Here is a 22,951-nt window from a genome sequence, read left to right on the forward strand (position 1 = left end):
AGACCAAAAAAGAAATAAGCCAAATGATATGCCATGTTAAGCAGTAACTATCATTATTTATCATCACCCATTAGGGACATGTCCTTTCCTTCCAAGACTAAGTCTCTTTCCTTGATATTGGATCCTGAGTTTAGAGAGAAACAGGGAAAACCAAGCTTTATGCAAAAACAATGCAGGTATGAATGGCAACGTGGCTAAGAAAGGGGAGATGGGAACTCCATGGAACAAAGGACTGAAAAGGGAATACCTAGTAGTTTATAAAGACCTTTGAGATTCTTTCCATCTAGGAATCTTTAGGACATTCACTCAACAAATACAGATGCTCCTCAACTTATGATGGGGTTACATCCCAATAAACCCACTGTAAATTGAAAATACTGTAATTCAAAAATGCACATAATACATCTACTCTACCAAACATCATAGACAGCCTAGCCTATCTTAAGCATGCTCAGAACACTTACTCTGTTCCACGGAGTTCCTATCTCCACTTTCTTAACTACCTTTGCTGACAGTTGGGCAAAATCATCTAACACAATGCCACTTTTATAATAAAATGCTGAATATCTCATGTAATTTACTGAATACTATACTGAAAATGAAAAACTGAATGGCTGTATGGATACTTGAAGTACAGTTTCTACTGAATACATAACAATTTTACATCATTATAAAGTTGAAAAATTATGTAAGTTGAACCATCAGAAGTCAGGAACTCTCTGTCCTTACTCAAAACTTACTGTGTGATAGATATTAAGTGTTAGAAGAGTAGATGAGAAAAATTCCAAGGATTGCCAATAAGTTTAGAAGACTTTAGGGTACAAGGTGTCTCTATTTACATGATAAACAATATCAGTTCCCCCATCAAACTAGAATGCACAGTGTTTAAAACACTTAGTTCCTTAACACTAGTTATCTCATTTTCTCAAATTTCAAACTTAATCCATGCTCTTTAGAGTGAATCCCATTATACCTATTAAACCATTCCCCACTTGTGTATCAGGCTAATGTGGCTGCCAGCAGCAAGCTGTACCTAAGAATGCATTTTACACTGTTCTCTGTGAGTGCCCTAGGGCCTCCAGGTTGCCAATACTCACAAAGATCTCGCCACCTGCTTGAGGTTATCAGCACTCTGAGGGCTTAGAACTGCACATGTCTGGAAGAGTTCTAGGGATTCTTGGATATTTCCTTCCAGGCGAAATATCAATGCTGCCAAGAAACAGAAAATACAAAAAAAAGTAAAACCATGTTCTGGGAAGAATGGAGCCTGGGGTCAGAAAAATTGGAGAAAAGAAAACTGGGAAACCACATCAAGTAAATCCTTTGGACAACTGTATCCTTAATACAATCAGATATGACTTCAGACAGGCTGAAACAATGACCAAAACTGTTGACAAGCTAAACTCTCTTTTAATAAGGTAATTTAACCCTACCTACTTCTCTCTCTACTCCCACGATCCATCACACAGATAATCAGTTCCTCTGCAAATTATCACACAAATTCTTCACATTAAGAGCATTTTGGGGCTTCCCCATCAGATGCTTCATTTTTCATAATTGACTTCCAACTGACAGTTTTCAGACTGAACCCCCAAATGGGGCAAATGGAATCAATACCTCAAATTCAGCACGGAGATTCTGACAAAGAATACAGTAACACTTCAGACTTCGGTTGTCAGTATAACAACCAGTTAGAACCAGAGGTTTTTCCTAGGCCTATGTTTTCAGAAGAATTTATCAGACACTGAAAGTCTGATACTTGTGACACTGGGAATAAGAGCATTTTTTGCCATGATGTCCTAAATTTGTTAATATCTTACCAATTATGTCAGAAAATTATAGGTTAATCTGAAGACTACAAATGCAATGAATGGTAAACAAAACCATTCATTCACACCCAAGAGCCAAAAAGAAAGTTCCTGGAAAAACTAAGAATGCTACTTATGCCACTAAAGAGGAAAATTTAAGTCAGTGGGATGGGTGCAGTGGTTTATGCCTGTAATCCCAGCACTTCGGGAGGCCAAGGCAGGCAGATCACCTGAGGTCAGGCATTTGAGACCAGCTTGGCCAACATGGCAAAATCTTGTCTCTACTAAAAATGCAAAAACTAGCCAGACGTGGTGGCATGTGCCTGTAATCCTAGCTACTAGTAGGGCTGAGACAGGAGGATTGCTTGAACCTGGGAGGCAGAGGTTGCAGTGAGCTGAGATCATGCCACTGCACTCCAGCCTGGGCAACAGAGCAAGACTCCGTCTTTAAAAAAAAAAAAAAAAAAGTTAAGTGAGTGGTCCTTAGGTTTCTGATGAGCTGAATTTACACTCTGCTTTATCTTGTTTATTTCTAGGCTTCTTCCCCTCATCCTGATTAACCTTACAAAAATCCTCAAGCTCTTCTTCATCTCTTTTAGCATGATTACAAGGAATCCTTCCAAAAGCATCTTCTGGCCCTGAAATCACTGTATCAGGCAGGAATCCTAAGCATCCATTCCAAAAAACACTAGCCAGAAACTAAAACATGGGTAACGATAGCAATTTTTTAACATTACTAGTCATTTCCAAAGTCAAATCCAACACAGTAATTATATTCAGATTCCATAAAAAGATTAATATGGAATAAAACCTTTCTGGAACATTTACGCTCATGCACCTGTAATGACATTTTGGTCGACAGCTGTATAAATGACGATGATCCCTTAAGATTATCTTGAAGAGGAAAAATTCCTATTGCCCAGTGATGTCATAGCAATCAAAACAGTGCAATGCATTACTCACCTACCTGTAGTGATGCTGGTATAAGCAAACCTACTGTGCTGCCAGTCACATAAAAGTACAGCACATACAATTATGTATATATAGAACTTAATACTTTATGATAATAAATGACTACATTACTGGTTTATGTATTTACTACGCCATACATTTTAACCTTTATATTAGAGTGTACTCCTTCCACTTACTAAAAAAAAAAAGTCTAACTGCCTCAGGCAGGTCCTTCAGGAGGTATTCCAGAAGGTATTCCTATTGCTATAGGAGATGATAGCTCCATGCATGTTACTGCCACTGAAGACCTTCCATAAGGAGGTGGAAGACAGTGATGTTTATAATCTTGACTCTGTGTAGGCCTAGATAAGTGTGTGCGCGCACTGGCACGCGTCTGTGGGTGTGTTGCAAAGACCTTAGATGGGTCACAAAGCACTGAATGCCAAAAAAGACAACAAGGATACATTCTGCATGTTAGTACTACCATTATAGTAGTGTGTGTGTCTTAGTTTTTAACAAAAAAGTTTAAAAGTAAAAAAAATAAAAATACAAAGTTTTAAGAATAGCATAAAGAGCCGGGTGTCGTGGCTCATGCCTACAATCCCAGCACTTTGAGAGGCTGAGGCAGGAGGACTGCTTGAGCCCAGGAGTTCAAGACCAGCTTGGGCAACATAGTGAGACTCTGTCTCTACCAAAAAAAAAAAAAGAAAAAAAGAAAAATTAAAAACCTTATAGAATAAGGACATAAAGAAACTACTTTTGTACAGATCTACAATGTTGTTGTGTATTTTAAGTATCACCCCAAAAGAGCCAAAAAGTTTTAAAGTTTATAAAGTAAAAAGTTACAGCAAGTGAGTTTATCATTGTAGAAAAAATATTTTTAAATAAATTTAGTGTAAGCTAAGTGTACAGTGTTTATGAAGTCTATAGTAGTATATAATAATGTCCTAGGCATTCACATTCACTCACCACTAACTCACCCAGAGCAACTTCCAGTCCATCCACAGTAAGTACTCTATACAGGTGTACTAGCACTATTTTTTATCTTTTATACCGTATTTTTACAGTACCTTTTCTATGTTTAGATATACTTACTACTGTTTTACAACTGCCTACAGTATTCAGTGCACCTGCTCATACAGGTTTGTAGCCTGGGAGCAACAGACTACATCATATAGCCTATGTGTGTAGTATACTATATCATCCATCTATGTTTGTGTAAGTACACTCTGTGTAATGGTCACACAATGACAAAACTGCCTAACAACACATTTCTTAGAACATATCTCCATTGTTAAGCGGTGCATGACTGTACTTGAACTTGTTTCTTAAACTGCCTGCTCTTTTTCAAGAACCTAGGAAAAGTGTATTTCTCTAGCAAGAAGACAAGTGTCTTACCTTGGACATAGATAGCATATTCACACAATCCCTGAGTCTCCTGAAGCTGTTCTTTGATAATAGCCTGAAAGAGGAAGAAAAATGCTTCTGAGCAGTGGTTAAGTTTCTTCAGGTGTCTTTAAGAAAAAGTAGACATGGACAGGCCAGGTGCAGTGGCTCATGCCTGTAATCCCAGAACTTTGGGAGACCAAGGAGGGCAGATTACAAGGTCAGGAGTTCAAGATCAGCCTAACCAATATGGTGAAACCCCGTCTCTACTAAAAATACAAAAGGTCAGGCGCAGTGGCTCACGCCTGTAATCCCAGCACTTTGGGAGGCTGAGACGGGCGGATCATGAGGTCAGGAGATTGAGACCATCCTGGCTAACATGGTGAAACCCCGTCTCTACTAAAAATACAAAAATTGCTCCCGCAACGCTCGACCCCAGGATTCCCCCGGCTTGTCTGCCCACCATGGCCGACAAGGAAGCAGCATTCGACAACGCAGTGGAAGAATGAGTGATCGACGAGGAATACAAAATATGGAAAAAGAACACCCGTTTTCTTTATGATTTGGTGAATGACCCATGCTCTGGAGTGGCCCAGCCTAACTGCCCAGTGGCTTCCAGATGTAACCAGACCAGAAGGGAAAGATTTCAGCATTCATCGACTTGTCCTGGGGATACACACATCGGATGAACAAAACCATCTTGTTATAGCCAGTGTGCAACTCCCTAGTGATGATGCTCAGTTTGATGCGTCACACAACGACAGTGAGAAAGGAGAATTTGGAGGTTTTGGTTCGGTTAGTGGAAAAATTGAAATAGAAATCAAGATCAACCGTGAAGGAGAAGTAAACAGGGCCCGTTATATGCCCCAGAACCCTTGTATCATCGCAACAAAGACTGCTTCCAGTGATGTTCTTGTCTTCAACTATACAAAACATCCTTCTAAACCAGATCCTTCTGGAGAGTGCAACCCAGACTTGCATCTCCGTGGACATCAAAAGGAGGCTATGGACTTTCTTGGAACCCAAATCTCAGTGGGCACTTACTTAGTGCTTCAGATGACCACACCATCTGCCTGTGGGACATCAGTGCCGTTCCAAAGGAGGGAAAAGTGGTGGATGCGAAGACCGTCTTTACAGGGCATATGGCAGTAGTAGATGTTTCCTGGCATCTGCTCCATGAGTCTCTGTTTGAGTCAGTTGCTGATGATCAGAAACTTATGATTTGGGATACTCATTCAAACAATACTTCCAAACCAAGCCACTCAGTTGACGCTCACACTGCTGAAGTGAACTGCCTTTCTTTCAATCCTTACAGTGAGTTCATTCTTGCCACAGGATCAGCTGACAAGACTGCTGCCTTGTGGGATCTGAGAAATCTGAAACTTAAGTTGCATTCCTTTGAGTCACATAAGGATGAAATATTCCAGGTTCAGTGGTCACTTCACAATGAGACTATTTTGGCTTCCAGTGGTACTGATCGCAGACTGAATATCTGGGATTTAAGTAAAATTGGAGAGGAACAATCCCCAGAAGACGCAGAAGATGGGCCACCAGAGCTGCTGTTTATTCATGGTGGTCACACTGCCAAGATATCTGATTTCTCCTGGAATCCCAATGAACCTTGGGTGATTTGTTCTGTATCAGAAGACAATATCATGCAAGTGTGGCAAATGGCAGAGAACATTTATAATGATGAAGACCCTGAAGGAAGCGTGGATCCAGAAGGACAAGGGTCCTAGATATGTCTTTACTTCTTGTGATTTTAGACTCCCCTTTTTTCTTCTCAACCCTGAGAGTGATTTAACACTGGTTTTGAGACAGACTTTGTTCAGCTATCCCTCTATATAATAGGTACCACCAATAATGCTATTAGCCCAAACAGTGGGTGTTTTCTAAATAATAATGGGGGGCTTGATTCAGCAAAGCCACAGACTTACGTTGAAATTTTCTTCAGGAATTTTCTAGTAACCCAGGTCTAAAGTAGCTACAGAAGGGGGAATATTACGTGTGATTATTTTTCTTCTTATGCTATATATCCCCAGGTTTTTCAGACTCATTTAAGTAAAGGCTAGAGTGAGTAAGGAAGAGAGCCAAATGAGGTAGGTGTCTGAGCCATGAAGTGTAAATACTAAAAGATGTCACTTTTATTCAGGAAATAGGGGAGATTCAAATCATATAGATTCCTACTCCAAAATCTTGACACTTGACTTTCCAGGATGCACATTTTCATATGTAGACCAGTTTCCTCTTAGTTTCCTCAGTTAAGTCAAAAGTACATGTTCCTGTTTCCCCATATATTCATATATTTTTGCTCGTTAAGTGTATTTCTTTTTTTTTTTTTTTTTTTTTTTTTTTTTTGAGACAGAGTCTCGCTTAGTCGCCCAGGCTGGAGTGCAGTGGCGCGATCTCGGCTCACTGCAAGCTCCGCCTCCCGGGTTCACGCCATTCTCCTGCCTCAGCCTCCTGAGTAGCTGGGACTACAGGCGCCCGCCGCCTCGCCCAGCTAATTTTTTGCATTTTTAGTAGAGACGGGGTTTCACAGTGTTAGCCAGGATGGTCTCGATCTCCTGACCTTGTGATCCGCCCGCCTCGGCCTCCCAAAGTGCTGGGATTACAGGCGTGAGCCACCGCGCCCGGCCGTTAAGTGTATGTCTTGAGCTGTTTTCATGTTGTTTCTTTCCTGTCTGTGAAATGGTGTGTTTTTTTTGTTGTTGTTGTTGTTTTTAACTTGGGACCACCAAGTTGTAAAGATGTATGTTTTTACCTGACAGTTACATCACAGGCAGACTGTCAAGTTGAGAAGAGTGAATCAATAACTTGTATTTGTTTTAAAAATTAAATTAATCCTTGATAAGAGTTGCTTTTTTTTTTTTTTTTTTAGGAGTTAGTCCTTGACCACTAGTTTGATGCCATTTCCATTTTGGGTGACCTGTTTCACCAGCAGGCCTATTACTCTCCATGACTAACTGTGTAAGTGCTTAAAATGGAATAAATTGCTTTTCTACATTAAAAAAAAAAAAAGATACAAAAATTAGCCAGGTGCGGTGGCGGGCACCTGTACATGGGAGACTGAGGCAGGAGAATGGCGTGAACCTGGGAGGCGGAGCTTGCAGTGAGTGGAGATTGCGCCACTGCGCTCCAGCCTGGGCAACAGAGCAAGACTCCGTCTCAAAAAAAAAAAAAATTAGCAGAGCAGTAGTGGTGCATGCCTGTAATCCCAGCTACTCAGGAGGCTGAGGCAGGAGAATCACTTGAACCCAGGAGGCTTCAATAAGTATGATTACTTATTCTAGAACAGGGATTTGCAAACTATGGGGCTTACAGGCCCTGTATATTTTTGTACAGCTCTCAAGCTAAGAGTGGTTTTTATATTTCTAAAGGGTTATAAAAAATAAGATAACAAACATGATGTAGAGACTGTATGTGACCTACAAACCCTAAAATATTGTTGGCCCATTACAGAAAGTTTACCAACCCCTGCCTAAAATCTAACTAGGCAAGCTAAGAAAAGTATGAAAAAATTTCCAAGTATTATCACAGATGAAAAAGAAAGAGAACATTTCAAGATTCATACTGGTGGCCAGGTGCAGTGGCTCATGCATGTAATCCCAGCACTTTGGGTGGCCAAGGCGGGCAGATCACCTGAGGTCAGGAGTTCGAGACCAGCCTGACCAACATGGAAAAACCCCATCTCTACTAAAAACACAAAAAATTAGCCAGGTGTGGTGGCACATGCCTGTAATCCCAGCTACTCAGGAGGCTGAGGCAGGAGAATCGCTTGAACCCAGGAGGCGGAGGTTGTGGTGAGCCGAGGTCACGGCATTGCACTCTAGCCTAGGTGACAAGAGCAAAACTTCACCTCAAAAAAAAAAAAAAGATTCATACTAGTATCTGCCTTCGGGTCAGTGGTGTCAAAAAATACTGGTATGGGCCAGGTGTGGTGGCTCACGCCTGTAATCCCAGCACTTTGGGAGGCCAAGGCGGGTGGATCATGAGGTCAGCAGTTCCAGACCAGCCTGACCAATATGGTGAAACCCCATCTCTACTGAAAATACAGAAAAAAAATTAGCTGGGCGTGGTGGTGGGCGCCTGTCATCCCAGCGACTTGAGAGGCTGAGGCAGGAGAATTGCTTGAAACCAGAAGGCGGAAGTTGCAGTGAGCCAAGATTGCACCACTGTGCTCTAGCCTGGGCAATAAGAGCACAACTCCATCTAAAAAAAAAAAACAAAAAACTAAAAAAAATGGTATGAATCTTTGTCATACCAGTATGAATTAGTTCTGTGCATTGCCATAGGTATAAACGCCATAGGTATAAACCGAAAACCTTAGATGGATTACAAACCTCTGGATGCCAAAAAAGATGACACCAAGGATACACTCTGCATGTCAGTACTACCACTGTCTGCCTGCAAGTTTGTAACACATATGGTATGTCACCAAAGATATAGAGAAAGAGAAATACAAATGGTTTTTAAATATACACATGATGATCAACCTTGCAATAAGAGGAAAATTAAAAAATAAAACTCAGGGCCAGATGCGGTGGCTCACGCCTGTAATCCCAGCACTGTGGGAGGCCAAGGCGGACAGATCACGAGGTCAAGAGTTCGAGTCCAGCCTGGCAATATGGTGAAACCCCATCTCTACTAAAAATACAAAAAATTAGTCAGGCGTGGTGACGCTCATCTGTAGTCCCACCTACTCGGGAGGCTGAGGCAGAAGAATCGCTTGAACCCGGGAGGCAGAGGCTGCAATGAGCCAAGATCATGCCACTGCACTCCAGCCTAGGTGACAGAGTGAGACTCCACCTCAAAAAAAAAAAAAAAAAAAGAACTCGACAAAATACCATTTTTCATCTATCCAAAGATTAAAAAGTTAATATGTTGAGTTGAACACCTGCCTCCACCAGAAGACCAACATGTCCCCAGAGACTTGCTCTTGACATGAGAAGACACATGGAACACACCTGAACCTGACCCACAGCCTGCAGTCAAACCCAGCCACCCATAGCTGATCTGAAAGCCCATGAGCACTTAATAAATATCTGTTTGTTGGGGGCCACTGAAATTTTGAGGTTGTATGTTAAACATCACTATCATAGCAAAAGATAACCAGTGTATGAAGTGTGGGGAAAAAGGAATTCATATTTTATCACTGAGATATAAACTGCCACACTTTGTTTAGTAGGCACTGTTAGTTGCCTACCCAACATCCCCCTGCCTCTCATTTTTATTATCATGGCAATCTCTTACCTTGCAGGCTTCATAATCTTTCCGGATATAATGAAGATGAATCAACCAGTTCTGCTTCTCCAAAATAGGAAACTCTGGAGCTAGGTAGCATATTTTGACAAAACAAACAACACAGTCATTAGATTTTCTCCTTTAGCACTGTCCTCATGTCTAACCATAAATGTACTGCAATATCTCATTAAAATTTTCATGCTACTGTCTACAAGAATATATTATAATGCATCAAAAACGTATAGACTATTAAACTGAGAGATACTTGTCCTACTACATGTTGAATACATATCTTGAGTTTTTGAAGCTTGTATATCAGTTTCTCATCAAATAATGACTTGGACTGAAAAACATAAAATCATCCTTTGTCTCTTCTCCTCAATCTCTCCTTCCCTGGTTATAGAAAGTGAATAGAAAGACTTTCTAAAGGAGATTGCAGGAATATCACTAAGGAAATATATCAGGGGAACTCACCCCCAATATTTCAACATAGGTTCTATTTTCCATAAGTGTCAGCCAGTTGAGAAATAAAGAGAGAGTACAAAGAGAGGAATTTTACAGCTGGGCCTCTGGGGGTGACATCACATATCGGTAGGACTGTGATGCCCACCTGAGCTGCAAAACCAGCAAGTTTGTATTAAGGATTTCAAAAGGGGAGGGGGTGTAAGAACAGGGAGTAGGTCATAAAGATCACATGCTTCAAAGGGCAAAAAGGAGAACAAAGATCACATGCTTCTGAGGAAAGAGGACAAGGGCAGAAAGAGGACAAAATCAGAACTTTTGATAAGGGTCCAACAAAGATCACAAGGCAAAGGGCAAAAGCAAAATTACTGATAAGGGTCTATGATCAGTGGTTCAGGTACTGTCTTGATAAACATCTTAAACAACAGAAAACAGGGTTTGAGAGCAGAGAACTGGTCTGACCTCAAATTTACCAGGGTGGGGTTTTTTCCCCACCCAAATAAGCCTGAGGGTACAGCACGAGACCAGGGCATATTTCAGTCCTTATCTCAGCCGCCTAAGACAGACACTTCAAGAGCAGCCGTTTATAGACCTCCCTCCAGGAATGCATTCCTTCCCCAGGGTATTAATTATTAATATTCCTTGCTAGGAAAAGAATTTAGCAATATCTTCCCTACTTGCACATCTGTTTATAGGCTCTCTGCAAGAGAAAAATATGGCTCTATTTTGCCTGACCCCACAGGCAGTCAAACCTTATGGCTGTCTTCCCTTGCTCCCTAAAATCGCTGTTACTCTGTTCTTTTTCAAGGTGCACTGATTTCATATTGTTCAAACACACATGTTTTACAATCAATTTGTACAGTTAACACAATTATCATAGTGGCCTTGAGGTGATGTACATCCTCAGCTTACAAAGATAACCAGATTAAGAGATTAAAGTAAGAGAGGCGTAAGAAATTATAAGAGTATTATTTGGGAACTGATAAATGTCCAAGAAAACTTCACAATTTATGTTCCTCTGCCGCAGCTCCAGCCATCCCTCTGTTTAGGGTCCCTGACTTCCTGCAACAGAAATATATATATAAGATACTGAATATCATATCTGGCCAGGTACAGTGGTTCACACCTGTAATCTCAGCACTTTGGGAGGCCAAGGTGGGTGGATCACAAAGTCAGGAGATAGAGACCATCCTGGCTAACATGGTGAAACCCCGTCTCTACTAAAAATACAAAAAATTAGCTGGGCATGGTGGCACACATCTGTAGTCCCAGCTACTCAGGTGGCTGAGGCAGGAGAATTGATTGAAACTGGGAGAAGGAGGTTACAGTGAGCCGAGGTCACACTGCACTCCAGCCTGGTGACAGAGTGAGACTCCATTTCAAAAAAAAAAAAAAAAAAAATCACATCTGATGATGAGACTACCAAAAATATTTTAAATAGTTAAACACAATCTTCAGAAATGGCTCAAACGAGAACATTATGCTGTTGCCCAGAAATGAGGAGTCAACAATGAAAACAATCTAGTTGAGCCATTGAAAATTGCTCACGATACAGAAACTATAAAATGAGTTACCTGCCCACTGAAATCAGAAGTTTAAAATATGGTCAAATTCATTAAGAAATTACTCTTCTGTGGTAACAAGGAGTAGAAAGATCCAAATTAACCTCAGAATAGTGAAGATCTCAAGGAAGGAAGAGGGAAGAAGAGAATTATGAAAAGATAGAAAGGAGACTTCAATCTTTAATGCTTATTTCTCAAAAAAAAAAAAAAAAAGCTTTAAAGTAAACATGACTAAATGTTTCTTATTAAGTCTAGCCAGTGAGTACATGTGTGTTTATATTATTTTTTGTTAACTTTAATATGTTGGAGACAGTCCTTGATTTTTAAAAATGGAAAAGAGGCCTGACATGGTGGCTCACGCCTATAATCCCAGCACTTTGGGAGACGATGAGGGGTAGATCATTTGAGTCCAGGAGTTTGAGGTCAGCCTGGGCAACATGGTAAAACCCCATCTCTACAAAAAAATACAAAAATTATCAGGGTGTGGTGGCGCATGCCTGTCATCCCAGCTACTAGGGAGGCTGAGGCACCAGAGTCACGTGAACCTGGGGGGTGGAGGTTGCAGTGAGCTGAGATCATGACACTGTACTCCAGCCTGGGCCACGGAGCAACGTTCTGTCTCCAAAAAAAAAAAAAAGAAAAGAAAAGGCCGGGCGCGGTGGCTCACGCCTGTAATCCCAGCACTTTGGGAGGCCGAGACGGGCGGATCACGAGGTCAGGAGATCCAGACCATCCTGGCTAACACGGTGAAATCCCGTCTCTACTAAAAATACGAAAATTAACCGGGCGCGGTGGCGGGCGCCTGTAGTCCCAGCTACATGGGAGGCTGAGGCAGGAGAATGGCGTGAACCCGGGAGGCGGAGCTTGCAGTGAGTGGAGATCGCACCACTGCACTCCAGCCTGGGCGACAGAGAGAGACTTCGTCTAAAAAAAAAAAAAAGGAGGCCAAGGCGGGTGGATCACGAGGTCAGGAGATCGAGACCATACTGGCTAACATGGTGAAACCCCGTCTCTACTAAAAATACAAAAAAAATTAGCCCGGCGTGGTGGCAGGCGCCTGTAGTCCCAGCTACTCGGGAGGCTGAGGCAGGAGAATGGTGTGAACCCGGGAGGGAGAGCTTGCAGTGAGCTGAGATGCGCCACTGCACTCCAGTCTGGGCAACAGAGTGAGACTCCATCTCAAAATAAATAAATAAATAAAATAAAATAAAATAAAGGAAAAGAAAGGGAAGAGCATGGGGAAGACAGGAAAATGACTGTAACCCATTTCTTCATGTTCTGGAACCTAAGGAGAAACAACCTAAAGAAAAATCAAAAAACTTCTACGTCCATAATATGACAGGCAGGGAAAAAAAGCTTACTGTGACTCAGAGTTAATGTTGACTGAACACAAAAATTAAAAGGTATAACCAGGCACGTTGGCTCACAACTGTAATCCCAGCACTTTGGGAGGCTGAGGCAGGAGGGTCAGTTGAGCCCAGAAATTTGATACCAGCCTGGGCTATATAATATAGCAGGACCCCCATTTCAATAAAAAATTTAAATTAAAAAAAAATAAAAAAGAAGTAATGCTGCTCATTGCTATCCAAGAATAGGGATTATCAATGGAATTTGTAAGAAGAAATTATAACACAAAGTATGGATATGACCTTACAGGCCAGGAACAAGAAAAAAAGTAAAATTTTAAGCAACTGACTCTTCACTTTCTGACTACACACATTCTCTTAGTAGAACCGTCCTTCTAGTCATCAGGGCCTATTTGAAATTCTAAGACTTTTGTTTCCTTTCTTCTCTTCCCCTAGGCCTCACCAATAACCAGACCTCGGCCATTCACATTCTACTTAACCACTTCCAGAATCAAATTTACTTTGAAAAAGCCACACGAGTCGCCAAGCTTAAAGATGTGTGAGTGTGTTAAGTGCATAAAGCGTACTGTCATAAACAGTTCTAGGGTCCAGGCGCGGTGACTCACGCCTGTAATCCTAGCGTTTTGGGAGGTCCAGGAAGGTGGATCATGAGGTCAGGAAATCGAGACAATCCTGGCTAACACAATGAAACCAAGTCTCTACTAAAAATACAAAAAATTAGCCAGGCGTGGTGGCATGCACCTATAATCCCAGCTACTCGACAGGCTAAGGCAGGAGAATCGCTTGAACCCAGGAGGCGGGGGTTGCAGTGAGCCGAGATCATGCCACTGCACTCCAACCTGGGCGACAAAGCAAGACTCCTTCTCAAAAATAAGTAAATAAATAAATATTCTGGGACAAGTGGTTTACTGAGTAATCTTGGACCAAGTCTCAACTGCATGACCTAGTCCTCTGTCACCTACCTACTAAAGGGAAAGAGTAAAAGAGAATGAGGCACTGAACCCTCATTCTCTTATACTAAGTATTGCAAACCTCAGATACTTAGTATAATATCACTTAGTAGTCTAAAAGAAAATTTATAAAATGTTAATTTTCAAGTCTTAGCTGTTATTAAAATTTCACAATAAAAGACAAGTCAGGGCTAGCCACAGTGGCTCATGCCTGTAACTCCAGCACATTGGGAGGCCCGGGTAGACGGATCACTTGAGTCCAGGAGTTCGAGGCCAGCCTGGACAAACCCCATTTCTACAAAAAATACAAAAAAATTAGCCAGGAGTAGTGGCACAACCTTGTATTCCCAGCTACTCGGGAGGCCGAGTTGGGAGGATTGCTTGAGCCTAGAAGGCAGAGGTTGCAATGAACCATGATCGTACACTTGCACTCCAACCTGGGTGACAGAGTGAGACCCAGTCTCAAAAAAACAAACAACAAAAAAGGACAAGCCACATTTTGTGTTTCCTGAATGAAAGCTGGAGAAAAAAGTGTTCAATTTGGAAGGCAGCTCAAGAGCCCAAAGGCTCATTAAATGGAACTCTAGGGATTAGAAAAAGGAAAATCCACCAAATCCAGTGCTGAAGGTCATTTCACGCTCCTGGAGATGTAGCTGTCCAAAAGCTAAAAGAATTTTAGTCCCATCAAAGATTTTAGAGAACATTTCAGTGTATATAACTGTCCTATTACCAAATGTATGACCTGGGAAATTTATAGTTTCCTCATCTGTAAAACCAAGATGCATTCATTCAACCAATATTCACTAGGTACCTACCACATTCCAGGCACTGTTCTAGGCACTGGGAATACAGCAGTGAACAAAACTGACTCCCTGATTTCATGGAGCTTATAATTGAGAGAAGGGGCTGCTACCACACAGGATAGATAATAAAGTATGTTATACTTATGAGTGATATTTTTCTATAAAGAAACATAAAGGAGGAAAGAGAAACAGTGCCGGGTGGGGGGGTTTTACTTTTAAATACAAGGGTCAGGAAATAAAATACTGATCTTATAGAGTTGTGAGGATCGAATTATCTAATATATAAAGAAGTTCAAATACTGCCTGGTACATAGTAAGCCTTAAAGAAATGTTACCTATTATTGTTGCTGGTTTTTTTGCGTGTTTTTTTGTTTTTTTGTGTGTTTTTTTTTTTTTTTTTAGATGCAGTTCTGTCATAAAGGTCAGAGTGCAGGGGCGCGATCTTAGCTCACTGCAATCCCCACCTCCCAGATTCAAATGATTCTTATGATTCAGCCTACTGAGTAGCTGGGATTACAGGCACACGCCACAGTACTCAGCTAATTTTTGTATTTTTTATAGAAATGGGGTTTTCCCATGTTGGCCAGCCTGGTCTTGAACTCCTGACCTCAAGTGATCCACCTGCCTCAGTCTCCCAAAGTGCTGGGATTACAGGTGTGGGCCACTGTGCTGGGCCTGTTGCTGTTATTTTTATTACCATTATTATCTACTTATTGTCAAAGATGAAGGAATTCTGGATACCTCAGAAATTCCTAGAGTCTATGAATCCTGAATTTACAATTAGAATTTTACCTGCAAATGTATAAGTTGAATTTCTGGTATTCCAAATCATTGCTCACTCCAACTCCCCCTAAAAATGGGAATACTGGTTCTTATATGCTTTTGCAGGTATTATAAGAACTACTAGTTGAAAGATCCTCCAAAAAATATAAGTATGTAAATGCAGAGCAGAATCTCCCCTATTTTGCAATAAAGCAGAGTGATCATCTCCAATGCTACATTTCAGGAGCCTATGTTACCACAAGGTCAGGTAACAGCTGACAGGTGCCAGCTGATGAGATGAAGACAAGGTAATGGCTTTTAGTGAGTTATAAAAAAGACCTCATTCATATCCCAGCTCCCACACTACCCCTCCACCATCACCAAGACAGTGGGGGCAGAAGGCTGGCAACCTAGCAACAATACTTTCTTTCCACTTCTCTTGCCCCATTCTACTCTTTTGTAACATCTCTTCCCCTTCTTTCTCCCTTTAAGGATGCACCTGACATATTTTAAACAATTCCAGAAGTGAATAAACATGACACCTAAAGAATTCTCCCCTATAATTTGCCCTAGGTGCTAAATTCTCTTTGAAGAATTTCAAATTCTGCTTAGGCTCAAAAATCAAACCTTTACATGACACTTTGATTAACGCTAGGGGTAGTATGCTAGCTATATAAGTGCTAAGCAGAAAACTATTATGGTTCAGACTTTTAGTTGAAAAATTTACTAAATAACTAAGGCTTTTGTAAATACATTGTAAGTAACGCCTTCTTTAAAGAATAATACTCATCAAAGAAAGGATTTCTTCCAGGACTAGCAGACATGTAGCACATAAAAGTTTTCACATGTAGAATTTCAATCTCGATTCAATACCAGCCTTCTATGGGACCTAGGGCAAGTTATTTCACTTCTCTGGGCCTCCATTTATCCCCGCTATAATTTTCACCCAAAAATCCAAAGAATCTGAAAATGGTCATTCAATAAATGTTCATTTCCTCATGCCAAACAGGAATTATAACACTTTTCTACCTCAATAGGATATCTGGGGCATCAAAAGAGAGAACAAATCTTGAAAAGAATATAAATGTAAGACATTTTCATTACTATCATTTTGAGCCCTGTATCAGTCAGAGCCTAAGAAAAAAACACTTGAGGACTTGAAACACAAGGACTTTAATGCAGAGAACAGGCAATGGAAGAAACGAGAGGCCCAACAGGGAATGGTGAGACAAATCAGAAGTCTGCATGAGCAAAAAGCCACTACTACTCTGAGGCCTGAAGGTCAGGGAGGGAAGCCCTGGCTTCTCCTTCCTCTTGCCTTCTAATCTCCTGCCAGTTCCTCCACTTGCTAATCCTGCCAGAAACTGCTGACACAGAAGCCTAGGAAGAAAAGGAGCCTGCAAGAGTCAGTTCCTCACTATACCAAAAAGAGAAGAGAAGGCAAGGAATGCATCTGAGGGCAAACAGGACCAGGATCAAGAGGAACATCTACTCTGTTCAGGGACATAAATGATTAAGGAAGAGGAAGAGACTGGGCTGAATCAGTATTGACTCAACAGTATATGCTAGAAGCTGCCCTTTAAGTTTTAAATTTTATTGCTGCTATCCAGTTTGTTTGCTTCTCATTAGCTTAACAGGAAATGAGGAAGAAAAAAAGTCATATAAAAGATTAGCTAATTCTGGTTTTATGTTATAGCTTAGATTATTTAAAATTATTTTACTTCCTCAAAACTTAACAATTATTTCCTTGTTAAGGGGGTGTGTGTGCGTATATGTATCTCAAAGTGTTTTCTCTCCTATTATTCCAATGAATATTCATATAAGGCCAGTGAGTTATGCAATTCAGAGAATATTCCCACCTTACAAAAGAGGAAATTAAGGCCCTAAAGGTTAAGTAAATTGTCCACATTCAACAAGTAGTTAAGGGAAGAGGCAGGACTATAACCCAGGTCTCCAAGGTTACCCATTAAACTACAACAAGTTTCTGCCCAATCATAAAGGATTTTCTAATATTAAAATGTAAATGTTTGGGCTGTCAATTAGACATAACTGAGCAACACAACATTAATGATTTTAAAGCGGCCAGACGCGGTGGCTCATGCCTGTCATCCCAGCACTTTGGGAGGCCTAGGCGGGCAGATCACGAGGTCAGGAGATCGAGACCATCCTAGCCAACATGGTGAAACCCCATCTCTACTAAAAATACAAAAAAAAAAAAAAAAAAAAAAATTAGCTGGGCCTGGCAGCACACACCTGTAGTCCCAGCTACCTGGGAGGCTGAGACAGGTGAATTGCTTGAATCCAGGAGGCAGACGTTGAGATGAGCGGAGATTGTGCCACTGGGCTCCAGCCTGGTGACAGAGCAAGACTCCATCTCAGAAAAATAACAATGATTTAAAAATGATTTTAAAGCTTTTCTATTTTTTTTTTTTAAAGCAGTGCTTCAATTTTTTTTTTTTTTTTTTTTTGAGAGGGAGTCTCGCTGTGACGCCCAGGCTGGACTGCTGTGGCCCAATCTCCGCTCACTGCAAGCTCCGCCTCCCGGGTTCACGCCATTTCTTGACTCAGCCTCCTGAGTAGCTGGACTACAGGCGCCCGCCACCACGCCCAGCTAATTTTTTGTATTTTTAGTGGAGACGGGGTTTCACTGTTAGCCAGGATGGTTCCGATCTCCTGACCTCATGATCCACCCGCCTCGGCCTCCCAAAGTGCTGGGATTACAGGCGTGAGCCACCGCGCACGGCCAGTAGTACTTTCAATATACCAAAGTAGGAAGACTTTCAAATGATTTTTAAAAATAACTAGTTGGTCGGCGGGGCGCGGTGGCTCACGCTTGTAATCCTGGCACTTTGGGAGGCCAAGGTGGGCGGATCACGAGGTCAGGAGATCGAGACCATCCTGGCTAACACGGAGAAACCCCATCTCTACTAAAAATACAAAAAAAAAAAATTAGCTGGTCGTGGTGGCAGGGGCCTGTAGTCCCAGCTATACTCGGGAGGCTGAGGCAGGAGAATGGCGTGAACCCAGGAGGCGGAGCTTGCAGTGAGCCGAGATCGCGCCACAGCACTCCAGCCTGGGCGACAGAGCGAGACTCTGCCTCAAAAAAATAAAAATTTTAAAAAAAATTAAAATAAACTAGATGGTTTTCTTATAAATACATACTTACAGGAAAACAAAATTCAAAGGGCACATAGGATACTAAACAAAAGACCCACTCCATTCCTATCCCTCACCAGAGGGGAAGAATTTCTTGAGTATTTTCAAGGAATTTCTATGCGCATATAAGCATACGAGCAAGTGTGTGTGTGTGTTCGTACACCTTTATTTTACACATGGGGATTCTATTAACCACATTTCGAAAACTGCTTGCTAATATTTACTGAACCTAAATATATCCTTGGTGACCCTGAAAATCCTACTCCTAAGTATGTATGTGTACACGACTCTTCATGGTGGCATTATTCATAATACATCAAAATAAAAATATCTCAAATGTTCATCAAGTATAAAATGAATAGACTTAGGTAGAGCCCCATAATGGAATATACACAACAAGGAAGAAAACAACCAACCACTACCACATGCAACAACATAGATGAATCTCACAAACGTAATTCTGAACAAAGAAGCCAGACATTAAAAAGTACATACTGCATGATTCCATTTACATTAAATTCAAAAGCAGGCAAAACTGATCTAGAAGACAGAAGTTAAATACAAGTTACTACCTTTGGGAGGGGTGGTTAATGACTGGTAGGGAATAAGGAGGCAGCCTGGAGGGCACTGATAATATTCTATACCTTAATCTAGATGGAGATTACATGCGTATGTTTACTTTGTAAAAATTCACTGCACAGTACAATTATGATTTATGTATGTACTTTTCTGCATATGTATTTCAATAGAAAGGTATCCAAAATTACTGATTGAGCCAAATTAGACATTTTCTAAAACCAAAAAATTAGTTTCTGTGATATTAATGCAGAAGAGGGAGGGGACACACAACTCAGCCTGGGGTAAGGATCAAGATTTCCCAGACAAGACACAGAAGGCATTCATCACAAAAGAAAAATAATAGTAAATCGGCCTTCATCAAAATTAAAACTTCTGATCATCGAAAGACACCTTAACAAAATGAAGGTAGGCTGGGGGGAAATATTGACCACACATATAACAGACAAAGGACTTACATTCAGCGTATATAAAGAAGTCTCACAAATCAATAAGGAAAAAAGAAATTTAAAAATAGGCAAAAAACTTGAGCAGGCACTACACAAAAGATATGACCAATAAGTATATGAAAAGGTGTTCAACATCACTAGTCATTAGGGTAATGCAAATTAATATCACAATAAAACACAATACAAACCACCAGCAAGTCTAATATGAAAAAGACTGATAGTAATAAACGTTGGCAAGAAAGTAGGCAAATAGAATCCTCACACATTGCTGGTGGTACGATAAAATTGTACAACCACTTTGAAAAATACTTTGGCAATTTATTAACTTAAAACGAACAGTTCACATATGACCCAGCAATTCCACTCCCTAGGCACTTATTCAAGTGAAAACACATGCCACATACACATACAAAAAAAGACCAGTAAATAAATGTTCAGGCCGGGCGCGGTGGCTCATGCCTGTAATCCCAGCACTTTGGGAGGCCGAGGCGGGCGGATCATGAGGTCAGGAATTCGAGAACAGCCTGGCCAATGTGGTGAAACCCTGTCTCTACGAAAAATACAAAAATTAGCCGGGCATGGTGGCACATGCCTGTAGTCGCAGCTACTCAGGAGGTTGAAGCTGAAGAATCGATTGAACCCAGGAGACGGAGGTTGCAGTGAGCTAAGATTGCACCACTGCACTCCAGCCTGGGCAACAAAGCAAGACTCCATCAATCAATCAATCAATCAATAAATAAATAAATACTCATAGGAACTTTCACAGTACTCAAAAACTAGAAACGCTGCAAATGTTCATTAACAGGAGAATGGACAAACAGTGGTATATGCATGCAACTGAATATTAGACAGCATTTTTAAATAAAAGAACTACTGATACATATAACAACATGGATGAGTCTCCAAAACAACATGTTGTATAAAAGTTGCCAAAAGCTAAACAGTAGATACTGTATGGCTCCCTTTGTGTGAAGTTCAAGCACAACTTATAGGACAGTTCAAAATCAATTTATAGGGGCAGAAATCAGAATGATGGTTGCATCTGGGGAAGTGAAGCAGAAGACTTACTGGAAAAAGCCATGAGGAAACTTTCCAGGTGATAAAAATGTTTCATTTGATCTCATGATTACAGGAATATAAATATGTACATGAGTATACATATCTGTCAAAATCCAAGTGTGTACTTCAGATTTAAAGATTTACTAGCATTGAAATAGGGAAAAATTAGATATATACTACCTTCCATTTAAATTAGAAGTTAACATTGTTCCTCAAAAATTAAACAGAATTGGGCTAGGCGAGGTGGCTCACACCTGTTATCCCAGCACTTTGGGAGGCTGAGGCAAGTGGATCATGAGGTCAGGAGTTCGAGACCAGTCTGACCAACACTGTGAGACGCCGTCTCTACTAAAAATGCAAAAAATTAGCCAGGTGTGGTGGTGAGCGCCTGTAATACCAGCTACTCGGGAAGCTGAGGCAAGAGAATCACTTGAACCCGGGAGGCAGAGGTTGCAGTGAGAAAAAAAAAAAACAATGCCTAGCTCATCAATTTAATCAGTAGAGTGGTAGAGCAAAAGCCAGATTACAATAGACAAATAGACTCAGAGGTGAGGATACCAAGACAAGTAAGATAAACTATTCTTTCAGAAAGCTAATCAATGAAAGTCATTCACTATCACAGTAGAAATAGTGAGATTCGGTAACTACTTATCAAAGACTCTGTGACAGTGGTTTCATGTAGACTTCAGGGTAAATTAGATAACAACTAAATTACCTTGTAACTCTACAATTCTGTATACACAAGGACCAAAATTAGCAAAAGGAAAAGATTAATGAACTCAAGAGCATGTATAGCATCTACAAAATCACTTATGAGAACCAAATATATACACAGTAATTAGTCTGTAGAATACATTATTATATACAGTACAGGAAATGACATATTTCTAGAACATCTACAAAGTTCCTACTTTCTACAACCTTTAAATTTGTTAGGAATTACTGACATATAAAGACTCTAAGGAAAACAATCCCAATGCCCATCAACAGACAGATAAACAAAATGGGATATATACATACACTAGAATATTATTCAGCCTTAAAAAGGAATGAAATTCTGATACATGCTACAACATGAATGAACCCTGAAAATGCTGAGTCAAATTAGCCAGACAGAAAAGGGCAAATATTGTATGATTCATCTTATATGAAAAACCTAGAATAGTCAAATTCATAGATACAGAAAATAGAATGGAGATTACCAGGATCTGGGGAGGCAAGAGGATGTGGAGATTTATTGCTTACTGGGTACAGTGCTTCTCTTTGGAATGATGAAACACTTCTAGAAATGGACAGTGGTGACGGTTACACAACTTTGTAAATGTACTTAATGCCACTGACTTACACACTTAAAAATGGTAAATTTCATGTATATTTTACCATAATAAATTATTCTATTAAAAATTACTCTAAAACCAGATATCAAACTGAGATCAAGCTTCTCACATAGTGAGTATATCATCTCAGGTTGTTGACAAAACTCATCCTCAGCTATGGCCACCCCAAAATGGGTAGAGTTTTCAATGAAGACTCCTTTAAGGAAGGAAATAGACTTAAGCAGTAAATCAGTTCACTCATCTCAGTGATGGCTAAGATCTTCAACTGAAAGCCAGAAAAAAGTCACCTAAGGTCACATCATGGAGCAAAAGGAAGAGGACTTCAGTAGCCTCATGTAGGATATTATTATCTCAGACCATCAAGTCGTTCTGATCAACAATTTCATTGCCTGTTCTTGAAAAAGTCCTGATATATTTGGACAAAAATACCAAATAGAAATCTGTTTACCCCTTCCACAGTTGGCAGTCATCACCCTCAAAACTAAAGAGTCAAACTAGGATATGGACCTCTCAAGCTGAGGAGGAAAGGGGGAGGGGGAGGGACAACATCCATTCTCAGTCGAAATGCCTCCACTTGCTACTTGTTCAAATCAAGTCTCTCAGCTTGCTAACCCAACTGCTGTGTGAATTCTTTACACACTTACCAACTACCTGCCTTCTATTTCCAAGTATTATACTACTCAACCAGAGCAGTGGTTCTCAAGTGGAAACAATTTTGCCCCAGAAGGAATAACTGGCAACATCTGGAGACACTTTTGGTTGTTACAATTAACTGCTACTGTCATCCACTAGGTAGAAGCCAGGGATGTTGTTAACCATCCTACAATATACAGGACAACTCTCCCAACAAAGATTGATCTTGCTCAAAATATCATTCATGCCAAAGCTGAAAAAACCTGAACTAGAGGTTTAAAAAAATCTAAGGATTTCACAGTAAAATGTGACAGCTTTTTATTCAAAGTATTACTTTGATTTTTAATTTGTTAATTAAAGTCCATTAATCCTTAAGGATGACATTTCTCCTGTTTTTGTAATACTTCCCTATATTGTGCTGGATGCAGTGGCTTACGCCTGTAATC

The 22,951-nt window shown here is 40.6% G+C and overlaps 1 protein-coding gene and 1 pseudogene across 3 annotated transcripts in view; one reads left to right on the forward strand and one right to left on the reverse strand.

Moving 5' to 3' along the window:
- The window catches only part of LOC105463789 (Bardet-Biedl syndrome 4), a 60,354-nt gene that overhangs the window by 26,619 nt on the left and 10,784 nt on the right, over positions 1-22,951 (reverse strand). For all 3 annotated transcript variants that reach the window (XM_011711094.3, XM_071101107.1, XM_071101106.1), the window contains exons 3-5: positions 9,399-9,478; positions 4,158-4,221; positions 1,098-1,209 (exon numbers count right to left, since the gene is read on the reverse strand). In XM_011711094.3, coding sequence (XP_011709396.2) covers positions 1,098-1,209; positions 4,158-4,221; positions 9,399-9,478 — 256 coding nt within the window. The remainder of the gene's footprint in view (positions 1-1,097; positions 1,210-4,157; positions 4,222-9,398; positions 9,479-22,951) is intronic.
- On the forward strand, positions 4,595-6,074 carry LOC105463788 (histone-binding protein RBBP4 pseudogene; annotated as a pseudogene).

Source organism: Macaca nemestrina, chromosome 7, assembly GCF_043159975.1.
Source record: "Macaca nemestrina isolate mMacNem1 chromosome 7, mMacNem.hap1, whole genome shotgun sequence".
NCBI classification, from domain to species: Eukaryota; Metazoa; Chordata; class Mammalia; order Primates; family Cercopithecidae; genus Macaca; species Macaca nemestrina.